This window comes from Etheostoma cragini, chromosome 12 (genome assembly GCF_013103735.1).
Source record: "Etheostoma cragini isolate CJK2018 chromosome 12, CSU_Ecrag_1.0, whole genome shotgun sequence".
Taxonomy (NCBI): domain Eukaryota; kingdom Metazoa; phylum Chordata; class Actinopteri; order Perciformes; family Percidae; genus Etheostoma; species Etheostoma cragini.
The window spans coordinates 14,758,206-14,785,756 of record NC_048418.1 but is presented as its reverse complement, the minus strand read 5'-3'; the positions used below and the strand labels follow the sequence as shown (position 1 = coordinate 14,785,756).

At 39.2% G+C, this 27,551-nt stretch overlaps 2 protein-coding genes and 1 long non-coding RNA gene across 6 annotated transcripts in view; 2 read left to right on the top strand and 1 right to left on the bottom strand.

Moving 5' to 3' along the window:
- Window positions 1–27,551, top strand: part of LOC117954416 — a 305,368-nt gene that overhangs the window by 102,200 nt on the left and 175,617 nt on the right. The window lies entirely within an intron of this gene.
- On the bottom strand, window positions 236–17,547 carry mylk4a (myosin light chain kinase family, member 4a). 4 transcript variants are annotated; one of them, XM_034888181.1, is made up of 18 exons: window positions 17,535–17,547; window positions 15,712–15,715; window positions 10,050–10,843; window positions 7,356–7,547; window positions 6,895–6,991; window positions 6,173–6,569; window positions 5,329–5,497; window positions 5,139–5,295; window positions 4,551–4,656; window positions 3,951–4,044; window positions 3,500–3,609; window positions 3,101–3,242; window positions 2,935–3,005; window positions 2,728–2,856; window positions 2,499–2,651; window positions 2,316–2,394; window positions 1,868–1,922; window positions 236–1,597 (listed from the first exon to the last, which is right to left on the bottom strand). In XM_034888181.1, exons 3-17 carry the CDS (start codon window positions 10,575–10,577, stop codon window positions 1,869–1,871), a joined length of 2,478 nt encoding a protein of 825 aa, XP_034744072.1. In that variant the 5' UTR covers window positions 10,578–10,843; window positions 15,712–15,715; window positions 17,535–17,547; the 3' UTR covers window positions 236–1,597; window position 1,868. The 4 variants fall into 4 exon arrangements, with proteins under 4 accessions (XP_034744072.1, XP_034744073.1, XP_034744074.1 ...); XM_034888182.1 differs by having other exon boundaries at window positions 5,139–5,292; XM_034888183.1 differs by having other exon boundaries at window positions 7,410–7,547.
- Window positions 19,498–27,345, top strand: wrnip1 (WRN helicase interacting protein 1). The gene is made up of 7 exons (XM_034888187.1): window positions 19,498–20,323; window positions 21,379–21,573; window positions 22,240–22,478; window positions 23,850–24,067; window positions 25,499–25,654; window positions 26,521–26,600; window positions 26,726–27,345. Exons 1-7 carry the CDS (start codon window positions 19,673–19,675, stop codon window positions 27,005–27,007), a joined length of 1,821 nt encoding a protein of 606 aa, XP_034744078.1. The 5' UTR covers window positions 19,498–19,672; the 3' UTR covers window positions 27,008–27,345.

Below are 27,551 nucleotides of genomic sequence, written 5' to 3'. Positions count from 1 at the left end.
AGGTTCAATCATTATACTGTTATTGCATTAAAACACATCTTTATTTAAAAGCAACTTGTATTTACTGAATACTTCAGTAAATACACCTTTTTATCTTGCCCACTGTTAATTCATGTACATGCACTGAATGTTTAATCTTTATTTTATCTTTTAATCTGTTTAACACTCAGCTGTACCGTTTGTCATTAAACGGAACAGAAACTGAACAGCAGTAATAAACAGAACCATACTCTCATTTAATACACAATTTCAGTTTAATGGATGTGTACACACTTCACAAATACATGCTGAGTTTGATATTGTTAACACTCGGTGAGCAGCTTCTTTCACTAGCACTCTGTGTTCAACAACAATTAATGTAACATTCATAATGGAGTTGAATTAAAACAACATAAATGTAGAGCTAACAAAATTATATCAACTTAGGCAACATTACATAGGTAGTGTATTAGTTTTACTGAACCTTCACAGAAGGCACTTATATGATTTTGTGGAAAAAGCCTCTACAGTAGCAGTAATATGAGTGAAAAAGAGTTTTTAAAAAAAGTAAGTAACAAAAGAAATATTTCTCTGTGTATCTAGTTCAAGCTTCAATGGTTGATAAAACTCAGATACATGCAAAATAGATAAAAAATAACACACTTAACCGATAAGACGTGTACTGTGTTTGTTTGTCAATAAATAAAACTACAATTTCTTTATTAACACCGGGACAAAGCAGCGTGAAACAGAAGTAGGAAGGAATTATGGGTAGATCTGACCTCACACGCCAAGCCATAAATTCCAACGGAACTATGGTAGCTTTATGTATAATCTATGTTGAAATAAATAACATTATAAAGTGCACATACTACAGCTCATGACACCAACAGCAGAAATTTCACTCTGTCCACATCCAGCAATTTAATTGAGACCTATTGATTCAATGTCCCCTAAGATATAAGAAAATCTAAATTTTTAAATCTAAACTTCCGATTGGATAATATTTGTAGCTGAGAGGAGAGAAATGCAGCACATATTATTACAGTCACATAATACCAATCATGCCATAACCTTGATACAAAAGCAGAAAAAGCATCTCTTTGGTTAGAGATAATTGAGAGTGGCTCACTGAGTGGATATTTCAAAATGAAGTAGATATTACAATTAAGCACTAATACACAAATACAGGTCAGACCATGACCTAACCAGCAGTTTGAAATGCCGTATAAGAGGGGATGAAAAATAACAAACATCTTAAACAAACAACCTAAACATTTGATTTGGCAACAATCTTATTTTTTCACCTTTTGTTTGTCTTCCATTGCAGTCATGAGTACTTTCTTTAAGAAAAATATTTTTTTACGAAAGTACAGTCTAATTAATGCGTGGCAGGACTATTGATGTTTTAATCCAAATTGAAAAAAAAAGTGTACATTGTTTTGTATATTGCTAATGCTAACATAAACACAACAACAGTGGATCAGCATAAGGTTTGCGGGGGTAGCCAGAATTTTAGCCCATGTCACAGGTGAATGGACTTAATATTCAGGTAATTTACATGGACAGAAGGGTTGGTCCAAGTGGCCACAGCTAAAGCTATCACATCATTGTAGCCCTAAAAAAAAAGAAAGTGTACTGTAAATGTGATGATTAACTCTCAGAAGGCCACATTTTCTGTGTATATACTGTAACAGGCAGGTACTCAGTCTTGTTTCTGCACTAAATTTGAGACATGCTTCCCCCTAGTGGATGTTTTTTTCTTCCTGTGATGGTTAAATGTTTGAAGTGATCATCTCTTTTTACAGATATAAAAAAAGTAACTGGTCAAACAGAATAACAAAGTACATATTTTTCAGTGTAAAGGGGGTAAATAAACCAGACCAACTTCAACTATCAGTGGTGGGCACGCACGATGATCGCCGGGATCTGCACATAGTTTTCTGTGAAATGAAGAAGAAGAAAAAAACATGACAATTATATATTAATACTAATAATTACTCATTAGAACAAATGTAAAGCACAGTGACACATAACATGTTACATGAACATGATTTTATATCTGTGTTTATTTTTTAAATGACATATTTTACTTACGTAAGCTTCTCCACAACATAAAAAAAATATCTACATATTAGGAATGTCAATGTGATATGAATGATGTAATGTGTGCAACATACATTTTTAAAGAACAATGAAAGTTGAATTTTAGTGCTGTCCATAATTATTGTTTCAATATTATTTTTGAAGAAATTAACTTTTTTTAAGTTCAATAAACCCTGTGTAATTTGTATAGTTTGTTTATGATACATGAAGGCAAGGACTTTGTGTTCTACCTTTGTATGAAGATGATGATGAAGGACTGGGTCAGATAGCCAAGGATGTCTCAAGGCCTCAGATGCCCCCATCCTCCAACTGATGACAAACACAATGGCACATATATATTATGTTAAAAATTCACCACACACGTACAGTCGCACACACAGAATCACAGGGAAACCGAATGAGAAGATGGATACCTTTTATTCACGATGAGGAGTTTGGAGATGAAGTCTTTGGCTTCCTCGGATGTGTCTACAAACTCTTGTTCCTCAAAGTTCCACTTACAGGCCAAGATGTTGTTCAGGGTCTCGTTGTCATCGTCGCCAAGGAAGGGACAGAGACCGCTCAGACTAACAGGATGCAGACACACAGTCATTAGCATTAGACTTTATAAGTGTGTGTGAATGTGTTTGAGTGTTTACTTACAGCATGTAGGTGATGACGCCGAGGCTCCACATGTCTGTGTTGAATGACACAAAGTCATAGTTGATGACTTCAGGAGCAAGAAACTCCGGAGTGCCAAAATTCACTCGCAGTTTCTCCCTTGGTTTATATCTATGTGGGGAAAAGGACATTTCCATTATATAGCAGTCAATGCAGCTCAATAAAATAGAAGCAGATGCAGGTACTTACATCCTGGCAAGGCCAAAGTCGATGATTTTGATCTTATTCGTGACTCTGCTCACACACAGAATGTTTTCTGGCTGAAATTTGAAGCAATTGAATGATTAATTGATTGATTGATTGGTTGGTTGATTGATTGGTACAATAGTACAATAACTAGAAGTGACTTTGTTACCTTTAAGTCCAAGTGTAGGATGTACATTTTGTGCATGTGCTGCAGGCCGTCACAGATTTGCCTGATGAACAGAACAGCGTCCAGCTCCATTAAAGTGTAGTTTTCATCAATGATCCTGTCAAACAGCTCCCCTCCACCAACACTAAGGTCAAAGACAAAATGCACACAAAAAAAACACTGAACTACCCAAAATGTAAAGCATTTTACATCTACAGTATTGTTTTATTTTAGCATAATTATACACACTATGAATAAATTTGTCAAACAAACGTAACCAAAAGTCTATTGGACATTTTAGTAACTCTAGTTTAAAGACTATGAAGAACAACAACTTGGTATACGCTGTTTTGAAAGAAAAAATAAACATTATGTGCTGAAGATATAAAAGAAGGAGCATACTATTCAAGTACAAGGATGATGTCATTCCTTGACTCATAAGCTGCATAGAGCTGGATCAGGTTGGCATGGTCCAGATTATTCATGACCTGGATCTCATTCTTCACCACCTCCTACCAAAAACACAGGCGGAGGCAGATGGACAGACAGATGCCGAAGCAGACAAACAGACACCGATGCAGAAAAACACACAGACACGCGAGCAAATACACAAACGGACGATGAGAGGGGTCAGCTGTTCTCTGCTATGAGACAATGCATCTTCTCTTCTAGGTCAAATATTTCTCACCTAGGTGAGAAGTATTCCCATTGCTTCTGTTCCAAGAGGCCTTGTAGTGCACTAGTATGTACTGAATATCGGGCCCCTTGCTTTTTATATCATGTGGTGTGGCTCTCACTGTAGTATCAAAATAGCATAATTCATTATAATGACACTGAACATTAGGGGCTGTACCTTTTCTTTCAGACTCCTGGCTTTAATGACCTTCGCTGCCAAAGTGAGACCGGAGGAGTTTTCAACACATTTGTGCACCTGGCCAAAACGACCCCTTGAAGAGAAGCAGAGCAAAAAAAAATGGTTGCTTGGTAACAGTTGCCAACTCTAACACCTCAAATCCTACATCCTAGAGGCCTAGAAACAGCTGTGAAACTGGACAGAGACAGTGTTTTATGTTTCCATGATAAATCAAAAACGGATCTTCCGTCAAACGGAGAGGTTTTAGGACACTGTTGAGCTTAATCTGTTATTTCATTTAGTCTGAGCTGGGCTGCGTCTACTCTTTGAAGACTTGGATTAACACTTAGTGATTAGCTACCAGCTGGCACCAGGGATACAGTTTCACATACCACTCTGTCCCGAAGTAAAAATAACTGCCGTGACTCTGGAGTTATGAACCAGGGGAGAGGAGAGGAGAGGAGAGGGAGAGAGTTACGCAATTAAGCTTTATGGGAACCTATTTCTAACCCTCACCCTTTGATCTGGGACAGATCAACTGGTCATCAATAGCTTTCATTTTTTTACATGACACAGAGATTTGAGAAGTACGGCGCTCACCCGCCCAGGACCTCCTGCCAGTTGATGGTGTAGAAGTTGATGATCTGGTTGGGCTTGGCAGAAACAGTGTGGTGATTAAAAGGAGCCGCTGGCGGCGGAGAGGTGTCTAAAGTGGGATGGGGGAAGCAAAGAAAGGATATAATCTCTTTTGATAAGTTCTAATAGGTTAAGAATTGTGAGAACATAGGAGCTTCATTGTTAATTAATTACAGTGAGGCGTTTGAAAGGGTGCATGCTGCTATAATCAAGTTAGCACACTGTGCATGAAGGTGCCATGGCACAGTTGTTGTTGTCATTGTTTTCCCTTACACTACTGTACCGTATCGACTCAGCATTCAAAGATCCTCCATGAAGACAGTTAGAAAGCATTTATAGTAGGAAATATAGCTCGACAAGTACTGGATTTTTTCAGGTCAATAATGACAATAATTGTGAATTTACATAATCAGACCCATGTATCAGCTAATAGTATTTTTTTCAATCAGCAATAACGGAATACTTTAAATGTTGTAATTACAGTGGACTTAAACTGGGTTCAAACTTAATTAATTAATTAGCCATGATTAGTGTCAAGGAGTCCTGACTCACCAATAAAGTACCGCTCTACATTTTCATCATCCTCCTTTTTGGAATCCATTTCTGCATCTTTTTCTCTTCTTTCTCTCCCCACCCTTTGTTTTAGGTCAAACTGGAGTTCAATTCCATCTGCCCGGAAGACTGCCCAGCCCTCAGAGTCAAGCTTCTTCTCCTCCTCCTCCTCCTCCTCCTCATCCTCCACCTCCTCTTCCTCATTGTCTTCCTTCTTCTCCTCCTCTTGGCTCTTTGTGTTTTCCTCCACTGCAAAGTGTTCCTCGGTCGCACAGAACTTTGTACTTGTGGTGCTGACCTCTGATTTCTGGTCCTGCGCGGTCTCTGGCGATGGAGAGGCATCTTTGTGGTCATCACAGCTGGAAAAAAAAGTTGTGGTGTGTTTGTTGGGGTTTGTTTGTGTCATTACAGCTTGTGTAGTGTCTGGTACAGCTGCTAAAGGCATGTTTGGGGGAAACTAAATTTATATAAAATTGAATCAAACAACACCTTTAAGAATTAGGTCATAATGTCAATGAAATGTCTGGTTGATATACATACAGTACAAATAACAGGCCATGGCTAATAACAAATTATAACCTTGCATGCATTAGCTGTGTATAGTTCAATTTATCTTGCTAATGGTTTATATGCAGGTACTCTCAACAGATTAATTAGCCTGCTGAATTAAAAAGATTGAGGACAATTATTAAAGGAACAAACGTAATAGTTTTGTATTCTAATGTGTAATCTGCCAATTTCTTTCTTGATTAATCTTTTATCAATAAAACTGGAGAACTGTAAAAGTATCCATCAGGATTTCCCAGAGCACAAGGTGACATCATCAACTGTTTTTCTTGTTCACAAAAATATTCAATTAACAATAACATTAAAAAATCTGCTAATTCTTACTTAAAATGCAATGTTTGAATTTTAAATCGCAAGATTGCTATGATTAGGTGATTATAAAAAAGTAAAAGTGTTATTTTACTATTTTATCAACTTATGTGTTGCAGATTAATGGATTGCTCTTATTGGGGTTAAACATAAAGTACCTTGAAGGGGCTTGCTCTTTTTCATCCTCATGGGCAGCAGGGCACTCCGGGGCATGGGCTACTTCTTCATCAGGAGAAGCAACCTCCTCCTTCTTTTCCACTGAGAGTTTTTCTTCCTCTTTCTCTTTCATTACACCCTCCACATTGAGCTTGGGTTCGTTCTCTTTAACCAAAACCTCTTCTTCGTGTGTCTCAGCCACTTGGCAATCTTCACGCAGGTAGTCTACCAAGTTGCAAGCAGGAGCGTCAGGTTGTTGATCTTTCTCTTCAGGGGACACTCCGGCCTCCAGATCCAGAGATCCAGGAGTGAGCTGGTGACAAGATTTTTCTGCATTCTCCTTGTTGAGTTTCTGCACCTCTTCAAGTAGCAACATCTGCTTCTTCAAGGAGATGTGTTCTACAACAAATCATCACAGGATTTGGATTTAATATCCCACAACTTGTTATATGCTGTTAAAGGTTATAGGGTGCATTATGAGCTTGCCCATTTTACTCTGACTTTCTGAGCTTGGTTTCTGTGTCAAGAGTGTAATTGCCAGTAGGCCATTGCTGTATATGTAATAGAATATCACTCACATAATAACATAGTAAGATGCTTTTCTTGAGAAAGCTCTGAGTGCAAAGTCATGTTTGTATTGATATGTTGCTGCTGCTGTGTCTTGCTGATTATTTGAATCATTTACTGTTAATTATTAGAATTAACAGAATGTGGATCTCAGCACCTGCTGTGTCCGGAGGCTTCATCTTATTTTGAGCTTTTGGACCCCTGGGGCTCAAAGGGGGCTTGTCTGTCCCATCTTTACCTTTGTGGTCCTTTAACTGTGAAATAGAAATAAGAAAACAGTCAAAAGATGGACAATATTTCAACATTAAATCTCAGTTAAAGTGTTATTAAAGGTAAACAAATATTGTGACGTTTAGAAGTTTTTTCTTCTTTGCAAGAACTTTACTTTAATATTCCTTATAATGTAAAATAAACAATTCAGTTAGGTCACACACTAAAATAAAAATTTAAATGTTTTTCATTCTAGCTCTGGTAAGTATAAGTGCAGTGTTACATGTTTCTTGTCAAGAAAATCAGCGTTATAATATTCAGAGTATGGAGGCAGCCTTTTGAGCTAAAACATGAAGAACAAGTCACCAGTGTGAAGACAAAAAGCACAAGCAAAAAGCACATACTTACATATAACAAATAAAAAGACAGGTTCCTGTATAGATACAGAAGCAATAAACCTACAAAGTTTCCACATTTGCGAGAGGCGAGGAAATGCTTTGGTCCATGGAGCTTTATCTTGGAAGAAGTTTGAGGAGAACTGGGCTCACATGCAGGTGTTATCCCTTGTTTCCCTTTACTGGCTTTATTAGAGGTAGGTTTCTAGTAAAGAGACAAGATGACAATGCTTAGTAGGGTTATAAGAATGCACATGGAATGGAAGAAATATCACACATTAGGAATGGATGTCAATGAAAGAGCAAGGAGGTTGATATGATCAAGTTAGCGTCCCATGTAATACACACAACATGAATCCAAAATCTAATAAACGATTCAAGCAAATGATCATGACAGGTTGATTTGATGGAGGCAGGGTCACATGTAAAACACACAATGCAACAAATGAATCAAACATCAAATTAATAATTTAATGGCAGATAAAACAATGACAAAAGCATGTCGCCATGCACAGACTGACTTGCATGCTTTTGATTATTCATGGCGGACGGATAGACAGCAGCAGGGCAGTGAATTTATAGCTTATCAGTTGTCGCACTCAGCGATGGAATGCAATGCTGACCCTGAGCGGAAAATATTACAAGCGAGTGTAGGCTGTTGTTCAAATTTCTCAGCTAAGGGAACTCACTAAACACTCTCTCATCAGGTTAGCATGGAAAAACCTATCTGGAACCTGGGGTGTCACACACTCGTTCTCCGAACGCTGTCGTGAGGTAAACTGCAAGGGGGATATTTCCAGTGCAGTGACAGCAGTGTTTTCTGAAGTTCAAACCTCTGATTGGGGGAATGTGTGAGGAGGCCATACTAACAGCAGTTATGATATATACGGTACAATATGTCACACCTCTGGAGGTGGAGGAAGATGGAGAAACCCCCTGACAGGTGCTCTGACGACCACAGAAATTCCCTGAAATGTGAGTTGCACGGAAGCAATCAGTCTGGTATGTGGTCATTAATCATCAGGATGTTATCCAGCCACAACGTTATGATCCAAACTATGAATTGGCTAGAATTAAACTGTTGATGTCTTAATTTAAAACCTCACTGTTGTACACTGTGCACTATGATGACATAAATATTCCTTCAAGTATATAATTACCAGATGTCACAACCATGCAGATGAATTTGCTCTTTGCTAGTAGTAGGTCATAGGAAAAGAGATGTAACTCCCATTACGCAAATGATAGGAGTGTGGTGATAAGATGCTTTGGTTGTTGGTGAAAGTGCAACTCATGCTTTTAATGCCAAGCAGCACTTAGTGCCCTTTGTACAGGGTCATTTATTTGTATTTATTTTTTCAGGGCTTTTCCCTTAATTATGTAATGACCGCGGAGAGACATGAAAGGGGGAGAGAGAGATGGGGGATGATGAGCAGCAAAGAGCAGCAGGTCCGAGTCAAACCTGTGCCGCTGCAGGACTCGGCAAACATGGGGCGAACCCTCTTACAGGGTGAGCTAGAGTAAGCCCCTTTTTTCACTTTTCCGAATCAACACCGGCAACTCCTGAAACACTGCATGCGTTATATAGAGACATTTACTGGAAGCTCTAAATCAAAGGTGCTTTGACAGCACTATCAGCAGGATAAATATGTTTAGAATGAAATGTTATGAAGAGCTATTTTTCCATTGCAGGAAGTTAAGCAATTAGCAAGAATCACATGGCTTAGCATTTTGGCAATTCCCACTATAACACAGGGTAACCACTGGAAACTAGTGATGTAAAACACACCATTTCTCAACTGGCCTAGCATTGCAATGGACACAAGCAAGCCCCGTGAACAGTGTCAGATTCAAGGCAGTAATGTGACTTGTCAGTGTGAGACGAGAGAAGGGGAGAAAAAAGACTGACTCATCACAATTTAACACCTGACTCCTGGTGAGCTGAAGGGTTTAAAGCGCTTTTCTTGATTTTTATTTACTGTTCATTTATCAGGGACCGTAAACACTGCAGCCCCAAAAACAACATTTCTAACCTGGGTCACTCCCATTTGACCCCTGGGGTCACGTCTTGTGGCCCTGTCGGGGGGGTTCCAGAGTGAGCCTCATGCCAAGGAGGTTGTGTTCTACGCAGCATGGGCAGAGAGCCAACAACTACAAATGTGAGTTAAATTGGGGTTTTATATAAGCTAAAAGTGACATGTTTATTGTGCAGTAGATTACATAACACAGTAACATTAGCATTCTTAATTGCTTTACCTTCAATGAGCAGTTGGCTAGTGTAAACATGCCAAATCCCAGAAACTACCTTTTTTAACCCAGTCCCAAAATATGGGGTATTTAACACACAAGACATGTCACATTCATAGGCAAGAGAGCTATTGGAGTAGCCAGCTTTGCTGCTGTGATTATTTCCACATGTTCTTTCAAGAACAACAACATCTAAGATCTATATTTGCGAGATCTAAGAAATCAAACTCATATATTTTGCAACACTAGAGAACAAGACTAGATGTCATCAGTGATGGAAGGGCTATGATATCTGGCGATACAAACTTAAAAACTTACGTTTATAATCTAAACTGGCAAAATATTAAACCCATAATCAACAATAACAAAATTTGGATTATGTTTCTCCAACATATAATACATTTGGCTATACAGTTACACAGCTGAAGAACATGTTTTTTTTGGGGGCTCTTAGTCTCACCTTGTCAAGCTTGTTTATTGTGTCTGTAGATGATTTCCTCTTAACGGTTTGCTTGCCTTTATTGTCTTTAGGTTTGGAGCCCTTCCGAATAGTAGGGCCTTTGAACAACAGTTCCATAACCCTGGAATTCTTCACCGTCTCCCCAATGAAGCTGATCATCTGCTGCATGCTGAGGACCAGCTTTTCCATCCCTTCAAGCTTTTGAGCCTGCTGCTCGGAACGCTGGTTCACCGCCGACATTATGGTGCTCATCTCCTGGCATATCTCCCTCACCTCTCGCCCCATGACCTTAGTCTGGTTCACCATCTTGGGTGGGAGAGGGATCTCCTCCTTGTCCACCCTCAGATTCTCCATATCCTTTTCAATTAAGTCAATGTCCTGAGACATCCCATCCAGTCGGTTGAGGACCTTTTCTTGAATGTTGATGAGCTTGTCCATTTTGCTGCTAAGTGACTCAATCCGATTTTGGATAAGGTCAAAGCTTGTGCTGTTGCCATCTCCTACAGTATTCATTACCAAGGAACTCATTGCTTCTGGTGAATCACGTTAAGACACCAACCGTAGACAAAAATAGGACCAATAACGTCTGTGAAACAGACCAAAAGTTTTTTTTGAAAATCGTAGCCAGCTCTACCCTTTGGTGCTCACTGTTGGTGTGCAAACTAATAAAGATACAGAAAACTGAAACCGAAGTGCTCCGAGATTTTTTCTTTTGACATCACAAGCAATGCTAATAAAGATTTTTTAATGTCTAAAACTCAAGTCAAATGAGCTCTGACTAGTATTAAGCCAATCTTTATACCTGGCGACTGCTGCTCTCCACACTAGAAACCGTATTAAGAATGGAGTGAGCCGGTGTCCCTAAATGTAAATGGACAGCCTCTACGTCAGCAGGGGTCAAGTGTTTGGGGTGGGGGCTTGGCACTGCTTGGGCTATGAGACATTTGAGAGCATTCAAGTGTTGAGCCCACTACCGTCACTGCCATGCTAGGTGTCAAAATGGTCACTGTACACAGAACTTCTTCAGTGTGTAAGACAAGTGTGACTATGCTCATTCATTTTTACAATTTTTCCTATTCAAATGGCAGTAACATAAACTCCTTGTGACAGATTGACACGCCTGGTCTACATTATTGAGTGGACAACACAGGTGTCCAAAAAAGGGAAGGAGCTTTTAAAAGTAAAGAGAGAGATTTTTTTTTTTTTGAGTTGACAATGAAAAAGTAATATAAAAATAATATTCCTGGCATTGAAAAGTGTGATTGCTGCTGGTTATTTGGAACAGCTGAATGTGGGTTCTGTCTGTGTACAATTGTGAATGAGAACCATGTTGCAATGCAAATTCTCTCCTTATCTCTCGAATGCCTGGAACTTGCACTCAGTGTCCGGGGGAAATGTGAAGAACCAAGTGGCTTCTGGCTAGGGGGACCTACAGTAAGATGTTGAGCCCGTCCACTGAAAGAAGAGATGGGTGACACGGATGATTTATATGATGCCTACTCACTGACAAAAACATCCACCAATAACCTCTCTTACTAGAGTAAGGGATCCATTTTAACTTAGCCCTTGTAATATGACCGTAATCCATGTTCCCTATGAACCAAAATATGCACGTGTTCATGTCAACAGACAGGATATATACAGATATTAAATTCCTAAGCAAACACTGACCTACTACAACTTGGTTCCTCAAACTATTTCCCAACAATTTTGGCAAACGTAGCCATTTAGATTTTACCACAAAAATTCATGGATAATAGAGGAATCCAAATATGCTCAAGCCACCATAAAATACTTTTGACAACAGGGACGAAGACTGCAAACTGAGCCGCAGTGGCCCCAGCCAAACTCCCCCTCACTAGGAGGAGCAGTGAACTTGGCAGCTAAAGAGGAGTCGAGTGGGGTAAGGTGAGTGGAAGGAAAATGAAGGGGGCTACCTGTCAGCGTGTTTAGTGACAAGTCACCACACCAGCTTGCATATTTCTCTTTCCCTCAAGACGGCTACAGCGGAAAAGAACAAGTGACTCTTATGGGGCACAAACAGATGGGAGCCAAATCAACCATCAATCACTCGTGGAGAGACAGGGACGCTCACACCTGTCCTTGCATGCCAACAGATGACAGATACCGTGGGTCATTTGTAGCATGTTGTGTCAACTTTCTTATGCAGTGGTGAGCGTGGAACAGACAGGCAAGCAGCAAGAATAATGTAAATATTACTCTGCGAAAAGAAAAACAATTTGCCAAACAGAATGGTTACAATTGCTGTTCTGCTGCACGTGACAGTATAGCATGTGTGACTACATTTAATCGCTTAGAGGTGGGGGGGTACTTTAAGGTTACTAAATACTGCGGGGATATTAAAAGACCCCTTGACCTCTGACCCTTATTACATAAAGCAAATATCGTTTTTATATCACTTACACTTCACAGTGAAACCAACGCCAAAGAAAGTAACAGCCTCATGAGCTGTGCTCATAGTCCTCGCTCACCTTCTTTGGCAAGCACAAGTATGTGTACACACAGACTGAGCACACAAGGTGTCAGGTGAAAAATCACTGCCCAGTCTACTCGTGCATGATTAAAATGTTGTTTGGTTAATAACAGCCGAATTATTAGGATGGTTGGAGGTAACAATTTTATGTCTGTGTGTGGCCTGGCTGACCTTGCGGTTTGAACGCCTACTGACTGACGGACGTCAAGAGTAGAAAAAAATGGTAAAATGATACACAGCATCAGGATTAACTCCTTTAAATAGTAAAACTTCAATCTCTAAAGGTCAACATGCATCTTTAAACCCTAATGAAACATTATCTATTTATCTATTTATCTATCTATTTATCTATCGATCTATCTATCTTATCAGTGTCATAATAAATAGTGTGGCAGGCGCTAATGATATTCGTTCATTATTTTGTCAATAATTTTCTCCATAACTCGATAATTTTTTTTGTTTATATAATGTCCCAAATTAGAGGAAAAAATCATCATCAAAGTTTCCCCAGGAGCGCTGACTTCTTTTAAAAATATTACTTGTCTGACTAAGTCTAACATACAAAGTTATTACATTTACAATGATACAGGACAGAGAAAAGCAGCATCTCTTCACATCTGAGAAGCTGGGACCAGAGAATATTTGGCATTTTCGCATTCAAAACAGGGATTGCAATTTTTTAAATAAAAAATAAATTTAATAAAATTTTGATTATTATAGGTCAATAAGGATGATTATATCATGATTATGAGGACATTTGATATAAAGACACGGTTGTAGCAAAATAAATGAAGGCCACAGGAAAGTGTTAAAGACCAAATAAAGTAGTTGAGCCAGATGGCATTTCCTATATACAACCTCCTGTGAGTAAAAAAGGCAAAAAAAATACACATCAATGCATCTTTCTTGCATCATCATGCACCATCTTTTTCTGAACAATGATTAATTGTGAGCTATTACACTGTTTGGATGAATAATGTGGCCTGTGTAGCCCTCTGTTTTAGGCTATTTATTTGGCACCGGAACAAGGTGAACTGAAATTGAGCACCACCTTACTAACAGAGAACACAATGTCCTGGGAGGCACCGGGGCTGTGTGCTGTGGCTACTGTCCAGTCACCTCTCCAATCTCCACTCACACATTGCACAGCCTGCCAGCTCTGGCTATGCTTTCTCTTGGAAAACTTGTGGGCTCAAATGTGTGTGGCGGCAGTGAAACTTAACTCCTCGCGCTAATGTCTAAGACATCTCTTCTGTTCTTTCCCTCTCATGTTTTCTCTTGGCATGTAAACACATTCTGCTGCTGCACTTTGACAGACATTTGAGATCTGCTCATAAAGGTTATTACAGTTACATTAGACTGCATTATGCTGATTGAATACATTAACTCCCCCACATACATGCATACATGTGTGCATGTGTTTGCCTTGTAGAATCCAAGTTAAAGTATCCATATGTCGAGACATTATCAAAGGATAGGCACTGATGCCTTTTGGGTTTGGACACGCTCAGAAGCAGTAAATTATGTGAAAATGTCCAGTTACTCACTAGCTCAGCTTTTATTTTGAACAGCAGGTGGCATTGTGAATCTGTGTAAAGCACAGACAGTGAGACCTTGGAGCTGAAAAGTTAGATTTAAAGGGAAACTCCACTCCACTTCAATTCTACTGCACGGTAGCTAGTGGAACTTTTAGTTTTCAAAGAGGTTACAAAAAGTTACATCTATAGAAACAAGCAGCGCAATACATGCTCACAAGCTAGAAAAGATTGTGTGAGTGTTGTGACAGTGTTTTAGTCATGCAAGCATACACATGTACTGCAGAGAAGACGATTGTTAGGGAGAATGGGTACTTTTTGTTGTATTAGGATTTAAACTCAGGATTATTTTCATTGTTGATCTACTCGTTTGATAAATAAAGATGTCCAAAAACAGTAAAGAAAACGGCTGTGACAATTTCTTAGAGCCCAAGATAACGTCCGACTAGCAAATATGTGTTTTCATAATATTCACAACATTTACCTAATTGTTTCAGCTCTATGGTCCATCACTGTTTTTCACAAAGATTAAGTGTAATTAAGTTGTTAAAGAAAGATTGACACACTCATGTAGGTGAGCGCTGTTCAGAGTAATGTCAAAGAGCTCCTATAGAACTTGTATGTTTATTCAGCACAGTTAATCTAACTTGTTCTTGAGAAATAATCTCAGTTAAGTACAACGCCTGTACTTGAGGAAGATATTCCCAGAAGCACTATTATTATCAGTGTGGAAACATAAGAAGCGTCTTACATTGAGGATGTCTTAAAGGGTATTAAAAGTTAGTGAGAGAACGCAAAGAAAGCTTAGTTACATGATCGTGGGTGGACAACAGTAAATGTCAGTGTGGATCTCCAAAATGCCAAGTGAGGAATGGAAACAAGAGAGGGTGAGAGGGCTTTGACTTGTCTCTGAGGTTTACTGTCACAGCATTTAGACACAGTATATATGTGTATTTACTTATTTGTGAAATGTATATTTATACAGAGGCAGAATTCTCTCAGCAGCATAAAAAAACATTCAACACTGAAACAGCTCAAGTGAGGTTGAGCTTTTGATGAAAACAAAGACCTGAAACAGATATCCTAACATAAATATCATAGTGAGCAACAGATATTAAAGGCCAATGAAATGCTGATTATTCCTCAGCAGAAAAGCTTGTTGCACTGATCTTTTTTAGGTTTTAGGCCTGTTGCTTTTCTGACTACATGCAATGTCACCATGAAGCAATGTTACATCACAGAAGCAATGTGAAGATCATTAGATGGCAGCAAAAACACGTGGTTCCTCACAGTGAAACACTGCAGTGTGCCTGTTAGTCTCCACCGCTAGAGCTCACTGTACTCTAACAGCAGATCATCTCAAATCTGCGCTCATGAACATCCCTTCCTTATCTCAAGTTTTGTTCTTCTTGCTGCTATCCATAACATTTCAAAACATGCTGGATCAGAATAACAAGTCTCACCTTTCACATATAGTATCACATAACTGCTTAAAGCATTACCCACAATGTGTTGATCTAACTAATTCAATTAGATGTGACATTTAGCTAGAGGAGACTTGGAAAAGTGAGTGCAAAAGTACACAAAGATTACTTATTAAGTAATAAAATGAAGTGCTTACAAGTTTATAGACAAAACTTAAATATATGAAGCAATTATAATTAGACAAGAAAAAAGAATAAATCACATAAATTAATTAATTTATCATTTAAATACATAATAAATTATGTAAACATTTCTAACCAGGGGAACCTGGTAAATTCACCTGGTTGAGCATGCGCCCCATACTGCGGTTTAGTCCTTGTCGCAGCAGCAACAGGTTTGGTTCTGACCTGTAGCCCTTTGCTGCATGTCATCCCCCTCTCTCTCCCACTATCCTAAACCTAATCTGTCCTGTCACTATGGGCAATAAAAGCCCCCCAAAAAATATTTAACCATTACGTGTTTGAGTAATGCAAAATACATTTATTGTGCCAGTCAAATTGACCTAATTAAGTACAAAAACGTAGGCCGACTAATATTAATGGCTGTTAAAAACTAACATGCAAGCATGCATCTGTTGTGCTTGTCTGAGGAACAAACCCAGGTGTCACATCAAGAAAAGTACTGACACAAGTGATCTTTTGTTGTGTATTCTTTCCGTAGTAACAATAAAATTAAGTGGTTTTCAATATAAAAGAATATAATATAACTTATGTCCTCAAAGATGAAAAATTGTCTTTGACTCATCTAGATGTTCAACATACACATGTGATCGTTTCAGGAATTCTTGGTGTAAGAACGGTACGATACAAAAGTGAAAATGTAAAATATTGATAGCCCTACTAGACCAAAAAATGCCATTGTTATGAGGTCAGTATTCTTGTTATGTTCCTTTTCAGACAACAACAAAGTGTCAGTGTTATTTAACAATTTAAACAGCCTTATATACCTTAACGGCAGGTGGAGCGGATGCTCTGTGCCTCCTCCTGTAGCAGAGAAAATTGCACAGCCGGCTCCAGAGATAGGAGGCCACCAGACACATGCTGTTCACTAGCCAAATGCCCCAGCCTGTGACAAAGTTCTCCATGGCTTTTACTTTACTCTTTATCCCTCTACAAAGGACCTCTGGGAGCTTAGGGAGAAGAGTCTCAAGTGGTGAGTAAGAAGAGATGACAGCTCCTTCTTTAAGTACGGACCGCCCAAATATTAATACTACACTATCCTCCACAGCCTCTGTTAATTCAGTTAACCCCCCGCTCCCATCCACACTTAGAGCCAGAGGACAAGGAGTTTGTCCTCATGACACAAGAGTGACAGGTGCCAAGAGACAAGCTCCCTCTGACACATCCTCCCTTTATCTAATCTTACCATGGTCACCACAAAGCAGGACCTTTATTCTTAATTTTTCAACATAGTACTGACACTGAAAAGTGAGAGAATTGCGATAGGGGGGGTCTAGTCTCCCTGTTGACACCGACACGTGGATGTGATGTAAATAAATAGCCTATACCGTTGGATTACTGTTCCAAATGTCACACAGACTATCCCATGGGGCCTCAACTGAGGCAATTATTTTAACTTAGATTCTTTTTTTCAACCCTGAATTACTGTGTAAATAACATTATATCAACATTATTAAATGCCAATCCAAATGAACTTTTAAAGCATATATCACTTATTAGATTAGGGATGTTTGAGGACTTTTAAACTAAACCGCATAATCTATATGGTGCAACAACGACACTTTGGCTGTGAAAGCCACATGGCCACGACCCCCAGGATTTCATACTATGGCTGAAAGTGGCCAATCGCAACAACGTCATGTGTAGAAATCTCCCTGGCCTCCTCTGGCTTCACCGCCAGCTCTGCCAAATAAAATAATAACCTCCCTTTTGAATGGGAGCTTTGATCTCGCTGATCATATGAATCTCTTGGCTGCCATGAAGAAAATAAAACTTGTCTTTGATTACTCACAATGTCTCTGTTTGCTTTATATTGGACTACTTATGTTACATCTGCAGTATTGGTTTAGTTGAATCCCAGACTACATGTTTTACACTATTTTTGGCACACGTTGGATGTCACAATTGACAATATACCATTGATAAAATGCATTTATTCAAAGTTCCCAATTGCTCTTAATTGGCACGTATGTGTTCTGAGTAGGTGATCAACATAATGGTGTCGTGCTATGTTGTTTTTGACAGTCATCATTGCTAAAAATATGTGTCAAAGCGGTCTAAAATTTGTTATTTTCACTATGAAGAAAGCGGCAGCAGTCTGGTTTCTGTTGAGTATTAAACAGATTAGTAAATGCACCAGTTCACCTTTTAGCATTCCTGTTATTTAAAAAAGGTCACTTTTACCACCCTCTTCTGGTGCTCCTGCAGACTCAAAAAGACAAAATTGATCAGCACTCTTTGACATACGCCTGAGTATATTTCATATTGAATTCATGAGATGCATGGATACCTCTGTTTCAAACTTCATCTCCCAGAAGCAGCGTATGGTTTTCACATTCTCTAAGTAGGGGGACAAGGCCAGCTTGGTCATGTTTTGGCTGTTTGCACGCAGATAAACTGACTTTAGCTTTGCCATTCTCTCTGAGCGGGACACTTGGCAGCAAGCCCTCTTCTTCTGAGATCTCTCCCCGTCTTCCTGGTTGATCTCTCTGGTGTGTTTTTGTTGGCTGGGTATTTTATATGAGCCAAGGTACCACAAAGCTTGTAAGTAAAAAGCAGCACAAAATCTGTTCAGTTTTTCTATTTCAATGTTTATGGTTTATTTTTCTTTCCTAAATACTGAAACACGTAAAGTCCTACAATATTGTACAGTACATTGTAAACTTTTTTGATATAATCTTGAGGGTCTTGCATGTTTAAATAGCCTAGTTCACTAGTTGAAGCCAAATAGATATTTAGTCGTAACCCATGTTAAATCCTAAGTGGCCGTTAAAACAAGGATGATGGGGGCTGTTAAAAAGCCTTCAGATGGCTCATGCAAATGATAGAGTTGGTAAATAGCAAAGTTAATGGAAAATCTAATGGAAATTAAACTTCCTACTTTCAAATTGTTTTGTATTTCATTAATGTATTTGTCCTATGTTATTATTACACAATTAGCAAGGGTCAATCATAAACTAGCCCATTCTTTTCACACTATGTAATGTATACAGTTTTTCTATGCTGTAATGCTACCTTAGCTCATGGTTTTCTGTAGTAGGCCTAGGCCTACACATTAATGTAGGAATATGAAACATATAAACACAAAACTGACATAATTTATGTCTTGAAACTACATTTTTGACACAGGGCCATTTTCAATAGTCTACAGGGTTTCAAGATTAATTGAAAAAGGAGCATCTATAATTAAAAAAAAGACCTTTGCATTTCAATCAATATTCCAAAACACATTTTAAAGTTTTTAGAAACAAGCTGAAAAACAGCATGGCACTTCAATGGTAATCCTTTTGCCAATCACATATCATTAATTGCTTAATATGTATTATAGTTGGTTAATTTGTTCATGTATAAATTGTTTTATTAATTTACATTTTTTTATTTTTTAATGAATAGGCTATCAATTAACGAACTTCGACCATGGCCTTGTCATTTGGAAGCACCCCTAGGTCCTCAAGTCCCCACTCCAAAGTAACCGAGATATGCTGCGTCCACGTACAAAAACCTGTAGGAAAAAACATCCTTCCATTGACCTCCATTAAAGAAAAATATTACTGTCGCATTTAATTTGCAACGTTAGCCACACTTACCCTTCTCACGGTGAAACACAGACAACCAAACTCCAATTTGACAATAACCATCTTTATGTAGACTAGCGTTTGTCTCGAAAACACAAACTAGACAGAAAATTCCCTGATGTCGAACCGTCCCATCAGCACGTGAATGCACACTGTACAGGCAACTAGGAAATGAAAGTCGGTTATACTCGGTTACTAACATATTCTTCGAATAAACGGCATGATCAGCTTTTTAAAAGGGAAAGTTGCATACGAACATTTGGTTTAACGTTTAGGCAAAACAACTTTTCCACGGTTAAAATGAAAACAGTGTTTCGTCACGTGATGAAAGGTTCAACATTTTGCGGGAATCAACATGGCGAATGAGATGACATCAACAACAGCGGACGCGGTGCAATGTCCCGTATGTTTTAAAGACTTCGAGCCTGCTACAATTAACGGGCACCTCGACGTTTGTCTGCTAGAAAGCGTTACCGACAGCAGTCCGTTAGCAGCAGACGAAAGCGAACCTCCTTTAAAGAAAGCTCGCGCCCGTGTGGAGACTGGGCCACCCAGCCCCAGTGGCAGCAACGCTGTGGCCAGCTCCTCCTCCATGGCTGGTGCACCGTCAGCTGCGGCGGTGTTTTCTCTGTTTCAGACCAACAAGAGTAAAGTTTCAGTCCAGGGTGAACGGAACGGGTTAGTTTCAAGTACACAATCTCCTGTCAACAAGGGAGTTAAACGTAATTTGCTGGGCGAGGCAGAACCAGGACAAGGACCAGGTGCAGATAACGTGAAGAGCCAGACCTCTGGATTAAATGGGCAGAATTCGAAGACATCCACTGGTTTATCACCACGGACACTGCTAACGACAAACAAGCCTCTGGCGGAGACCCTGAGACCAAACACACTGGAGGAATACTTTGGACAAAACAAAGTTGTGGGCCAGCAAACTCTCCTCCGGACACTTCTGGACTCCCAGGAAGTACCATCTCTGATCCTCTGGGGACCCCCGGGATGCGGAAAGGTGGGGTGGATCCATGATGCACCATCACCTAATGTTACCCATAACTAATGTCCCTTTGTTTTTCTATGTAATGCTTGAGTGTAGCTTTCTCTCGAGCTTTGAAAAAGTGACCTTGAAAATCCTTAAAAGTACATCTACTTACAAAAATCAGTAATCGATGACTATACGATTTTGATTTCAACTACTAAACACAACATGTATTTACTAAAAAAAGTAAACTCAGTGCACTTTCTACATCACACGTGTATGCTAGAAAATGATTGGTCTTCAAACTGTGATGATGCAACAGGTCTCCTTATGACCTCATAAGGGGCAATATTCCAGATCCGCCCATCTGAGCTTTCATTTTCTCAAAGGCAGAGTAGAATACCCAGGGCGCGGTTTACACCTATTGTCATGTCTAGCCACTGGGGGACCATAGGCAGGCTGGGGGAACTCATGCAATGTTAAAAAAAAGGGACATTTTCATGCCAAAGATACTTACATTCGTCAATGATTCAAATTGCTATCAGTTTTTTCAATCAACTAATCACTTCAGCAACAAGCAGTTCCTATAAGCAGTACTCAGGTAACAGGCTCCAGTTTGTGCCAATGGTAGTAGCATAGATTTGTATTGCTCTTCCCTCTCTTGCATTTGATAAAGAGGGAGTTGAAACTTTTACAGCATGTTGAAAGAGTAAGTAATTTCTTCTCTGGCTGCCAGGTTGTAATATGCAACTGTTCTTTGTCTGTACAGATGGTTAATGAGTTCTTAGGCATGCCAAGCTACTGGCGTGGATTGTCGTACACCAGTTTGCCATACTTAGACTTCGTCGACATGATTTAGTAACACTTTATCTCCCTCTGTCAGACCTTTTAATAGGTTATTTATGGAGCTTGTTTTTATGTGGCCCTCAAAGGTGCAAATATAAGACCTGGAAAATTAAATAAATGGCTCAAAAACTGGAGATTAAAGATGCTAAATAGATGCTAATAATTTATCCCATTTAGATTCCAAAAGGCATTGCATTGTGTTTTAATTGCATTTGGTTTTTGTATGTGTTGTTGTCTTTCAGACCACTCTGGCTCACATAATTGCCAGCGCCAGCAAAAAGAAGGGAACGGTTCGTTTTGTCACTCTGTCGGCCACCAGCGCGTCCACCAATGATGTCCGAGAGGTGATCAAGCAGGCGCAGAATGAGCTCCGACTGTGCAAGAGGAAGACCATCCTGTTCATTGATGAAATTCACCGCTTCAACAAATCCCAACAGGTGGAATATTAAGCCAGAAAGATGTGCTCTGATCAGTGTTTATATTCTAGGCTGCAACTCCAAAATCCCGCCACTGATGGTATTTTTCCTAGATCTTTGGGTCAGATAGTTTTGTCCCCCTTCTTTTTAAGATGATTGATACCACTCTCATGTCTGGCAGTTAAATAGGAAGCAGCCAGGAGAGGGTTAGCTTAGCTTAGCATAAACACTGGAAGCAAGGTGAAAGGCTAGCCTGGCTCTGTCCAAAAATAAAAGTATTGTCCACAGGACTTTTGTTTCTACAACTGAATGTGTGTACAGATAATTCACTCTTTTTATTTAATTTTAGAACATAAATCATGAGTCGCACTAATACATTTTCTGTTGTAACTCTCTAACACATTCACAACATGTAAAATACCAGCATGTAGTAGCTTATTTAGGGTTTTACTGCTTTCTATTCCTTAAAAACGGTTGACTGTAGAAAACAATATTTAGACTCTTTGTATACTTGTGCTACATGACGGTAAATCTCTATAAGTCAGCTAGGCATGAGGCTCAGTCAATAGTTGTGAAATATATACTTACTCTTGATATCTTGTAATTTCAGAGGTGGTCATTGTTGTTTTTTCCTCCCACGTATATTTTGCACTCTTCTTTTCCCCCACTCTGTTTGTGTAACTGTAGGACACTTTCCTTCCTCACGTGGAGTGTGGGACGGTCACTCTGATCGGGGCAACCACAGAAAATCCGTCCTTCCAGGTGAATGCTGCCCTGCTGAGCAGATGCAGGGTGCTGGTTCTGGAGAAGCTCTCTGTAGAGGCGATGGGCTCGATCCTGGACAGGGCCGTGGCCGCACTGGGGATCAAGGTCCTGGGACGAGATCCAGCCATTCCCAAAGATAAAGACCAGTCGGATGGTCACGAGTAAGTGAACCCCTGGTGAGCCCATAGTGTCACACATCAGGGCCATGTGTCATCACCAGACAACTCAAAATCCTTTGGTGGAGTGGAAGGCCTGTTGTCAAATAATATATGGGAGGAGTGTGCTAGTAGTTGTTGGAGCAACAGCAATCCCCTCAGCTCTGGTCGGATATGTTGACAGAAAAGAATTTGCATACAAGTTGTAGACAGTCAGACAGCTCCTAACTGCTGGCGGCAGTTGGTACGTGATGATTAGAAAATCCAGAGACATGATCAAATATTTCTGTCAGATTTTCGTTTGTTTTGGATGCACTGAAATCTAGGCCTGTAACGTGTTGCGAGATGAAACGGTTAGCCAGCTAATTTAGGGTTTAAACCAGAATGAAGCTGGCTACCTTTTCTCCGGGATTAATCACCATAGTAACCTGTACTACACAGCTTAGAACACAATTATACAAAAACACACTCATTTTCCAGTTTATTACTGTAGTACATCTACTTAAACTAAAGTTAATACAACATACAATAAAACTATCCTGCAATCCATCCTACCTTCAAAGTTATAATGTTCAGTCTCTGTTGCATGTGTTTTAGAGAGGTGCTTACTCACCTTCATGATCATTTGGACGGCTGTAGCTTGTGTCGGTACTGTTGAATTGTAATGGGTTATACTAACAGTCATCGTTTTGTCCACCCTGTTTATCAATCAGGCTCAGGTAAATAACAGAAACACCTCACTGTATAACCCAATAGAGAAAGTGGCTACTAAGTGCATATTGTTTTTATCTAGTTTTCAATTTTATAACTCTGTTATACTCAGAATTTCTGGGTAGACACCAATACTGTATGTTTCAAGTCTAATGTACCTTGTCCTACTCATTCAAAGTTTTTTTTTGTTGTTGCTGTAAGTGGAGAAATGTTTTTGTTAGACACTTATCAGAGAAGACCGAAAATTGTTGAAGTGCTAGCATTTAGGAATGCACCAGGGATATGGGTGACGTCTCTTGTGCATACCTGACGAGAACGGCACATGGGTCAGATTTTGTCACCATTTGTGGCACTTGGATTTCTGAGGAGCTAAAAACCGTGGCGCCCTCCAGGGGACTCATCCGCAAAGGACAGTTTGAGATGAGGATGAGAAGATGTCCCCAGCAAGCATATCTGGTGTGAATGTTTTTTTCTTGGTGGATTCCTTGTAAAAACAGTTCATCAGCATCCTTGAATTCCTTCTTTTTAGGTGTGTGTGTGTGTGTGTGTGTATATATATATATATATATATCATTTGTATGTGCTTCCTTACAAAAAAACTGACTATATTTTAAAGTATTGACACCGCCCGTACAGTACGTCTGACATACATTATTGTTCTCCTAGGCCGAAGATTTTCATTGAACAAAAAGCTCTGGACACCATCGCCTACCTTTGTGATGGCGACGCGAGAGCGGGACTTAATAGTCTGCAGCTGGCTGTTCAGGCTCAGGTGAGCTCGGCCCGGCCCAACGCATCAGGAAAAGGTTCCCGGGAAATACTGGTGAAGGAGGACCACGTCAAGGAAGGTCTGCAGAGGTCCCACATTCTCTATGACAAAGCTGGTAAGCCAAGATGTACTTGTTTTGTCAATTCTAGTTGTTACTAACCAAAGGTAACCTCTGTAAACCCAAATGATTTAAGAAGTGGTTTGTGCAACTTTAGGGCTCCATAGATTCACCAAAGTAAGTTCTAAAATGTGTGCTTCCATGCAGTTATTCTGAAAGTATAACCAACAATGGCTAAAACTGTGAAACACTATCAGAAAAATATATTGTATTTCTTTTTTACACATTATGTTTAAAATTTCTGATTAGCAGATAGTAAGTTCAAATGTTTTTTTTCTTCCCCTTTTCATATTGAAATCTTTTTCCTAAATACCTAATTTACTCTAATAGAAAATTGAAATTCAGGGAAGCCTGTTTCAAAATCCATTTTATGTGTAATGACAGACTGACTGGAGCTATCGTTGTTCAGAGTACACCTGAATGTATGAAATGAATCTGTAATTTAAAAAACGTGTTTGAGATTAGAGGACATCTGTCTAATTTTGAAACACCGACTCAGCCCATTTAAAAAGGATTCATGCAATAGTAGGCCTGGGACAACGATGGCTTTAACACAATCAAGAAGCGTGTTTTAGGATTATGAAAGAGGTTGTGTCACACAGTTTATAAAAGTATTTCTGCACATTAACACGCTGATACAGATTTTGACAAATCCAAATATGTAAATCTTCTCAGCAACACCTGCCATCAATACCTTCACTTTAAACAACATTGAAATACCTCGATGTTTTGAACTTTACTGCCCTATCATATTACTTTCCCTATCCTGTCACAGGGTTTCAGATGAAATGTGTTGAATGATAAGAGATTAAAAAAAAACTCCACAATGCATGCAAACCTGGGGGTGTTTATAGCAGTGCTCACGGTTGCTTAGGAGTGCCATGTATTACACAGTACACACATTTAAATAGAGCCCCAGTGTCCTTACAAAATGATATATAAAACTATGACTCTGCATACAATTGGTACGCTGTACATTCATAAAACTAGAATGTACTATGATTTGTTTTTTTCTTAAATATGATAGCTAACTAATGTATGAAAACAATGTGTATTTAAGTTTTTTTTTTTTATCCTAGTTAGAATATTCATACAGTAGTTTCAGCCAACGCAATCATTTACACGCTGCACCCACTCACTGTTTCATCCTCTGTCCATTAACGCTGTCCGGTTGCATAACACATCAGCTGTCCCAAAAGACTGAGATGTTCTGTTCCCTGCTGTACAGCGTGATGAAACTGTCCCTCAGCTTAACAAATGACCTTAATGGAGACAGTATTCTTCTTCTCATTATGGCTTTATATCAGATCAGTCTTAGTGTTGCGTGTTTCTTCAGACCATTGAGACTGTTTGTAAAATGGTTTAATGAAATGCCACATGACGAATGACGTTGTCTTCTTTTCATGTGTTTGTGTGTGTTACTCTAAGGTGAAGAGCATTATAACTGTATCTCAGCGCTGCATAAGTCTATGAGAGGCTCCGATGAGAATGCGTCTCTCTACTGGCTGGGCCGCATGCTAGAGGGCGGTGAGGATCCTCTCTATGTGGCTCGCAGGTTGGTCCGCTTCGCCAGCGAGGATGTCGGTAGGTGAAGGGATTCATTATATCATCTCGGCATTCATTCATCTACTGTGTTATGATCATTCAGTAAGCAGCTGCCAACTTCTAAAAATGAGACCCCAGTACTTTGGTTTCAAATAAGAGACATCAGAAAGAGACAGTGTTTAATGTATCTCAACTAGAGCAACCATTTTAATGATGTTGCACAACCATGCCAAGTTACAACATGATCAGTAAAATATCATTTATTTTACTGAACTGTGCAACATCATTAAAAGGGTTGCTCTATTTGAGATACAATAAAGACTGTCTGTCTCTTTCTAATGTCCCAGCTCATAACAGATACATTCTTTACTTCTTTTAAATCTTACTAGGTTATTCATTAACTATTTCTTCTGTTTTTTCAGTTAATTTCTCATTCATTCACTTTTTCTGTTAGACAGCAGTTAACTGTAGATTTATGTAGTTTTATTTTGCATAATTTAGTTGTTTCTTTTGTTTATTTATTATGCTTTTCTTGTACTAGTTGCAACAGTTTCATATTAACAGTAAAAGCACTTTTTAACATTGTTTAGAAAAGTAAAATATAAATACAAAGTTACTCGTAGTAGTTGCAGTAAAGTGATTACTTGTACAGCACTTTCTCACACACAACAGTACCGAATGTGGTGCAGGAAGCTAAACTCTGTCTTCAAATAGCCTGACTGGCAAATTGCCTATTAAAATGTCCCTTACCATTATGTGGGAACACTGGCTCAAAATAGCTTGTACTATTTTATTGGAGGAGAGAAAATACTGAATGCTTAAGGAGAATATTTTGAGCCCGAAAATGTCTCCTTTAATGGACTCCGACTGGGCGTCCTCCGTCTCTTGTCTTATGTCTTGCCCAGGTATGGCGGACCCTGCCGCTCTTCCTCAGGCTGTGTCAGCCTTCCAAGCCTGCCACTTCATCGGGATGCCTGAATGTGAGGTAGGCTTACATGAGCAATCAATGATGGTTTGGAGTCATATAAACCTGATTTTCAGGCAGTCTTACAATAGCTGCTACATGAAGCTTACATCCCACTGTCTACACCTCCTGTTGCTGGTCAACAGGTGATCCTGGCTCAGTGTGTTGTGTATCTGGCACGAGCACCCAAATCTGTGGATATCTACAAGGCTTATGCTAATGTGAAGGCATGTTTGAGAAACCACAAAGGCCCTCTGCCCTCTGTCCCCCTGCACCTTCGCAACGCCCCCACCAGGCTGATGAAACAACTGGGCTACGCTAAAGGCTACAAATACAACCCAGCCTTCAGCGGCACCGTAGAGCAGGAGTACTTACCTGATGAGCTGCAGGGAATCAACTTCTTTACCTGGACACCCTCCAACCCATGAGGATCTGTTGCAATGCCGTAACTGGTTAGAAACCAAGGCTGCTGAATGGACTCAATCCTCTCAAATGATCAGTTGTTAGGGGATGAGCTAAGTTTTATGTTGCTACTGATTCAAATTGAAAGTTACTGTTAGAACTTTGACATGTCTTTTCATTAATTGATTCTTCGCTCTAAACCGTCAGTACTATCATTTTACATTCAAATGTATTTCCAATTGGACTTTAGTCAGCTGTTTTCAAACACATTATAAAGGATACACTAACCATTTACAGTACTTCAAGATACAGTATGTTAAAAAATAAGTCCTTAATCAGTTGAGATAAATAACAATAAAGTACATTCTTTGTATTTCTTTAAAAGAGAATTCAATGTTTACAATGGTTAATATTATGTTGGTTTACCTTTATCCTGCCCTTTTAGTGTTAAACTGATTAAAATGTTGGCTTCTTTATGTCATGAATGTTATATTTTTATAATCTGTAAATATTTTTGATAAAAAACAAGTCAAATATAATATTAAAATGTCATTATACAGTGTATTGTCT